The following is a 6,525-nucleotide window of genomic DNA, read 5'->3' on the forward strand; positions in this document are numbered from 1 at the left end:
GACCCGCTCCCATTGGTGAGAAGGATATGGCATTACATCATTTGGGAGATCAGTGAAGTACCAATCAAAATTCTATTTGATATGATAAGAATAAAATAAGACACAAATCCCATCAGTTTTAACATCATCTGGGTCAAATTCCATTTGGGAGATATAGTTAGCAAAAAAGTGTGTACAAAATGAAAGGTGAAACACACGCGACAACCCCACTCTCTTCCGGACCAACCTTCATATATACGTATAATGCGGAGATCGTCAACTGCCGACTAGAATCCCATTACTTTAACTGCCATTAAGTGGGATAGCGGTTGGAGTCATGACTGTTATATTAATTACCCCATTACAAACGTGTATAGAAATATTTGTAACTGCCGTCATTTTCTCAGTGATTTTTCTACATACTAAATAACAAATAGAAATATTTTCACCGTTACATAGGTTTCTTAGTAGTGGATGGAAGTGGTGGCAATAGAAGAAGAGAAGGCTCGGAGACAGACATGGCCGGAGAGCGACTGGAGGACCCTCTACTTGGGGAAGGCAAGGGAGAGAGAGACTTGGAGGAGATCAAAAGCTTGGAACAGTTTGTTAAGGAGATAGTTAAGGAGAAGAAGAAGCTGTGGTACCTGGCAGGGCCGGCCATCTTCACGTCCCTGGCCCAGTATTCTCTGGGAGCCACCACCCAAGTCTTCGCCGGCCAACTTCCCACCCTCGAGTTCGACGCTGTGTCCACTGAGAACATGGTCATCGCCGGACTAGCCTTCGGCATCATGGTACAAGTTTAAATTATAAGCATCATAACATGGTAGACATGATCTTCTTCTCTTGAAAATTTTGTTCATTGGTGTCTCTCAAGGAATGCCTGCATGTGTTGTGAAGGTTTCTTTTTCCATGGTTCGTAATTAGCTTTTAGTTGTTGGTTCTTTTCTTCCCCATCCTTTTACTACGGATTGGGATCTTAGTAATTTTTTTCCTCGTAAAACGTCTACTTAGAAGCTTAGTTTTCTCTTGCAACAAAGATTTATTTTTAGATCCAGATTTTTTGGCTATCTTGGGGGATGACCCCATTCCAAGTACGACTTGTTTTTAATACAGCCAAGATGAAGGCTGGAAAAGTCTGCAAAGTGCCAAGCCATTCCAAGATCATGGCTCATGTATAGGAATCAAGATACTGATTGATAGAGTAAAACCAAGATAATCTATGTTCTTAGGTGCATCCAGTTTGGTATACGATAATATTTTTTAAATTTAAAATAAAAAAGAAAAATTTTCAGACGGACACATATTGATGTCTTACTGGCATATATCTTGGCATACATTTTTCGTTAGTAAAGGCCGTGATTCTACACACATTTATTAAAATCAATACAAAATCGAATCCTGCTAGGACAATGACCTTGATCTATAAATGATCTGGTGTGCAAGCGGTAGCGGATCCAAAAATTTTATTTTATAAGATCAATATAATAAAAAAATAAAAAATTCAAAAAAATAAAAATAATAATAAAATTTTAATTTTAAAAAATAATAAAATTTATAAAGAATAATAATATATATTATTTTAAATATTTTTATAATAAAATATTATAAAGGAGCATCGTGCGTGCCATCCATTATATTATGAATGACTAACAAGATTACAGACGACGTGCATCGCATAGTGCATAGTCTTGTGCGGCCCTGCACAACTATTCATTGTGCGATGGATGATGCGTGCTATGTGCCGCACCAAGCGATGCACAATAAAGAATCCATTCTCTAAATATAAGAGATGGATAGATAGGATTCGAATGAGGCATTAAAAAATAAATAAAAATAATTAATAAAGAAAGAAAAAGAAGGAGAAGGAGAGCGAGAGGTCAAAGTGGTGTAAGAGAGGGAGAGAAAGAGAGAGGTAGGATATGTGAGTTGTTAAAGAGAGATAATATATCTCATAATTACTCTTTTAACGTAGTTTTTTTTTATCCTTTACTTCTTTAAAATTTTGTATGAGATATGAGGTTAATTTATAAAATTAGTAAGATTAACTTTAATTTTTTTCACCAACATATATATATATATATATATATATATATATATATATATATATATATATATATATATATATATATATATATATATATATTTGCCGGGTTAATTGACCCCAATTTAACCTTATGGATCCGCCAATGTGTGCAAGTCATTCGCTTTAGCATCTATATAATTGCTATATTAGATAAATTCTTGCTCTTCGAGCATGCTAGCCTTCACAGAGGTTCCTTGAGATCTGAGTTGTATAAAACTTCAACTTGGATACATGGGAAATTTTGATAGCATCCACAACTCTTTATCAAAGTATGACATACGGGAATTTCCTACAGGTAGGATTACAGTTCAAACTAAGTTACTCTGTGCTCTCCCCTTACTTCACTGGCAATTAATTACCTAATGGTTTTCTAGTTGGGCATGGGAAGTGCACTCGAGACACTATGCGGCCAGGCATTTGGTGCGAAGCAACTCCACATGTTGGGGGTCTACATGCAACGCTCATGGGTCATCCTCACCGCAATGTGTGTCTGCCTGTTGCCCATCTACTTGTTTGCGAGCCCCCTCCTTCAGTTACTAAACCAGGACAAGAAGATCTCCATGCTTGCTGGAAAATTTTCATTGTACATGATCCCTCAGCTCTTCGCATACGGATTCAATTTTCCAATACAAAAGTTCTTACAGGCCCAGAGCAAGGTCATGACCATGGCCATAGTCTCTGCAGTGGCCATGGTGTTCCATATATTCTTAAGCTGGCTTCTGATGGTTCACTTCAAGTTGGGTCTTGTGGGTGCAGCTGCCTCTCTCAACTTGGCTTGGTGGATTGTGGTGCTTGGGCAGTTTGCTTATATTGCTATGGGGTACTGCCCTGGTGCTTGGACTGGCTTCAGCTGGGGGGCTTTCAGGGACTTGGGAGCCTTTGCCAAGATCTCTATAGGTTCAGCTATCATGATGTGGTACTTGACCCTTCATAGCCTTTGCTCTCATGATTACACTTCATCAAGTGCTTAATTAACTTCTCTAATTTGTATTTTTGTCGTCTGAATTCATTAATGAGAACCTTCCAGCCTTGAGTACTGGTTCTACATGTTCCTCATCTTGATAGTAGGCCAACTAAAGAATGCCGAAGTTGCAGTGGCTGCTGTATCAATCTGGCAAGCACTTTTAATTAGGATTTGTTCCGATTTTCTCTTTACCAAGGAATGAGAATTCCCATGCCTTAATCTTCATCAATTTTCCTTTGGCAGTGACAACTTATTTGGGTGGGTGCTCATGGTGTTCTTGGGTTTTAATGCTGCAATCAGGTGAACATGCTTTTCTTTAGCTCCCCTAGCACTCAGCACAGATGGAATCTAAGGTTTTTTGATAAGTTCATTACAGTGATCTGTTTGAGAAGCTTCGCATGATATGTTCTCGGTCAGTGTCAGGATATCGAATGAGCTCGGAGCTGGGAGGCCAAGGGCAGCCAAGTTTTCAATACTTGTGGTGGTCATGTCCTCAGTCTTGCTGGGTCTCTTCTTCTTTACCCTTGTCTTGGTAATGAAGGATGTCTATGGGGTTCCCTTTACTAATAGTCCTAAAGTCATCCATGTCGTCGCCGATCTTGCGGTGGTCTTTGCTTTCGCGCTTCTCCTCAACAGTGTTCAGCCAGTTCTTACCGGTCAGACCATTTCATAGTCAATAGTTTCACTAACATTAAGTCAAGCACTATTGAAAGTAGATAATTTCAAGTTTCACAGGCTTAGAGTTTGATTTCAATCTTTTTGGTACATGCCAAGCTTTGAAAAGAAAATCAAACTCAATCAATGGCTTTCTGTTGCAGGTGTAGCAGTTGGAGCTGGGTGGCAGTGGCTGGTGGCCTACATCAACTTGGGATGTTACTATGTGGTGGGTATTCCAACAGGCTACCTATTGGCAATTAAATGTGATCTAGGAGTGAAGGTATGTTCACAAATTAGAAGAATAGATTCCATCAAACAAACTTTCTTCTCTTCTCTTTTTTGTTCTCTTGTTCATTCCAGTTGTTGGTGATGATGAGCTTGAAATCAGGGAATGTGGACTGGTATGCTAACTGGAGTAGGCTTGCAGACCTTGATACTCACTGGCATCACTCTGGGCACTAATTGGAACAAAGAGGTCTCTCTCTCTCTCTCTCTCTCTCTGTGTGTGTGCCTGTCTTTGTGCAGGCAAGCGTGTCTTAAAGATTTGGAACTCTACTATGGCAGGCAAAGCATGCAGATTTGCGGATAAAAAAGTGGGGAGGATCTGCAATTGAACAAAAATAGTTAATTTGAAGTGTTCAAAGGCTTTGGGGTTTGAAGAACTTACATATATTCTGTCTTCTTTGTTTCTTGTAAGAAAGAAAAGCTGCAAGTTATTCTGTATTTTTTGAAAGAAATTCTATTTTGTATGTTTTGTTGAGAACCATCATGATTCTTTGGAATGCAATGAGCTTGCAGCTCAAGCAGTTGATTCTTATAGCAGTACCTCAAATATCTGAATCCTGGACCTCCCCCAAGAACAAGCTCTTAAGAGAAAAATATGTCAACCAACTGAGATAACAACTTTAGTTATTATAATTAATTTATAAAACATACGTTCATTATAAATATATTTCTTTTTTTGATGCAGTACTATAGTTATATTTTTCAGAAAAAGAGAACAGCGGTTAAACTTGTATTTTGCAAAGACTAAATTAAGGATAAATATAAATGTTGCAGAAAATTGAAGATTGCTAATCATGAGTAATTGGTATAAGCTCACAAGGGTTGAGACTTTGTAGACTCTTTCTTAATGAAATGTAATGTTATATGGATCAATTTGCCATCTGTCATTGCCAAAACCCATAACAATAGCAATCGCAATGCATCACAATCTACAACATTACTGTGACAAACCTCAAGTTTCCTGAAAAATTTCACATGTCAAGGGTTGTCTCTAAAAATGACACATAAGCTGGCTTTCTTACCACAGGTGCAGGTTGGGCAGCTGGCTTCTGGCACTCGCTTGTATGGTTTTCCTTTAATGGGATCTCTGATGATATCTCTGTTTTGGATTGTTAACCTTTTTCTGCATGGCTTTCTTATTATCTTGAAGGACTTGATGGGAGGTGGACCTTTTATTGGGACCAGATGATTCTCCAATATCCTATTTTGTTATTCAGCAGACCCTCTCATGGAGGCATACCTCATAAGGTTGAATGGGGCATGCCTCTGGATCAGGTCTGGGGATTGGATGGGGCTAACAATCTACTGGGCGAGAGATCTCATATTGCTTTTCAGATCTACAACCAATGGCTCCAAGTGAGGATTACTATGCCCTCTAAAGTTGAGGATGGAATGAGTGTTCCTTCACTGTCCAATCACTTTGGTTTGGGCTTGTATGTTGTTAATTGGTTTTGGTGGAGTGATGTATTTACTGACTGGAGGTGAATGCTTTGTTGACCTGGTTTGTAGTTATTTTTCACAATGTTAAGCTTCACTCCTCTTTTTATCAAAAAAAAAAAGAAAAGAAAAGATAACCAATATTATATCAGTCCTGTATGGTGTTCTGAAAAGAAAACTCACGTCGCACTTGGGCTTGTCACTCCAGGACAGTTTAAGCCTAAGGTTTCAACGCAAGCTGACATTGGAGTGGTGCCAGACCTGGCCCGGCTCTGAGACAATCCAAGGTGACTCCCACATCATCATGGTCTACGCGAGGCTTGCTTAGGCTTCTAAGACCCATCATCTGCTGAGTCTAAATGGGCAGAAGTCTATCACTTTCTATGTTCTAAAGAGATCTAATTTTTGTACCATGACCTGTTCTTTATTAGTATGTAGCCAATAGGATAGTTATTTATATAGAATTGACATCTTAAAACCCTCCTTTAAGTACTGTTGTGTAGAATTATAAACATATGAACCACCAATCACTGGAATCCATAGCTTTGATACCATGTAAATGGCATGTTGCCAAAGCAGATCGGCCATACTAGTCTAAGATCCGGAAGAAATACCAAATACAAAAGAAATTGTAGAGAATTGTAAGAAAAAAATAATTGCATAAAAAAAAATTAAAAAAAAATAAATTTATTAAAAAAAATATAAGAATCAAAACAATGAGTTTGGCTCTTCTTCAAAAGATATCTCAAAAAAAAATTTTCATATATAAAAAATAATCTTTCTTCTCTCTTTCTTCTTATTTTTTTCACCTCAAAAGATACACTAAAAGTCTTTGTAAATAAATCATCACTTGGATAAGTTGTTGGACTCCTATCTAAACTCAAAAATCAAAATTCATCAAAATATAGACTCAAAAATTTTTTAAAAGAAAATAATTAAATAAAATTTTAAAATGAATAAAATTAATGATAAATTAAAAATAAAATCTTAATTAGATTAGGATTTGGCAATAAATCTCAATGTGCCGTTGTTTTCTTTTTTTTTTAATAAAAGAGTAATGCTGCTATTACCAACGACCTTTTGAGAGCATTTGAATTTAATGGGCCGTGATGCAGATATA

General features: G+C 37.4%; 1 protein-coding gene across 1 annotated transcript; it reads left to right on the top strand.

The window, feature by feature from the left end:
* The first annotated feature begins 497 nt into the window (after positions 1-497).
* Positions 498-4,307, top strand: LOC105055321 (protein DETOXIFICATION 33-like). Its single transcript, XM_010937093.1, has 8 exons — positions 498-770; positions 2,437-2,978; positions 3,090-3,176; positions 3,270-3,326; positions 3,444-3,682; positions 3,845-3,963; positions 4,072-4,158; positions 4,248-4,307. The coding sequence occupies exons 1-8, from the start codon at positions 498-500 to the stop codon at positions 4,305-4,307; spliced, it is 1,464 nt and encodes a 487-aa protein (XP_010935395.1).
* The last annotated feature ends 2,218 nt before the right edge of the window (positions 4,308-6,525 follow it).

This window comes from Elaeis guineensis, chromosome 12 (assembly GCF_000442705.2).
Source record: "Elaeis guineensis isolate ETL-2024a chromosome 12, EG11, whole genome shotgun sequence".
Taxonomy (NCBI): Eukaryota; Viridiplantae; Streptophyta; class Magnoliopsida; order Arecales; family Arecaceae; genus Elaeis; species Elaeis guineensis.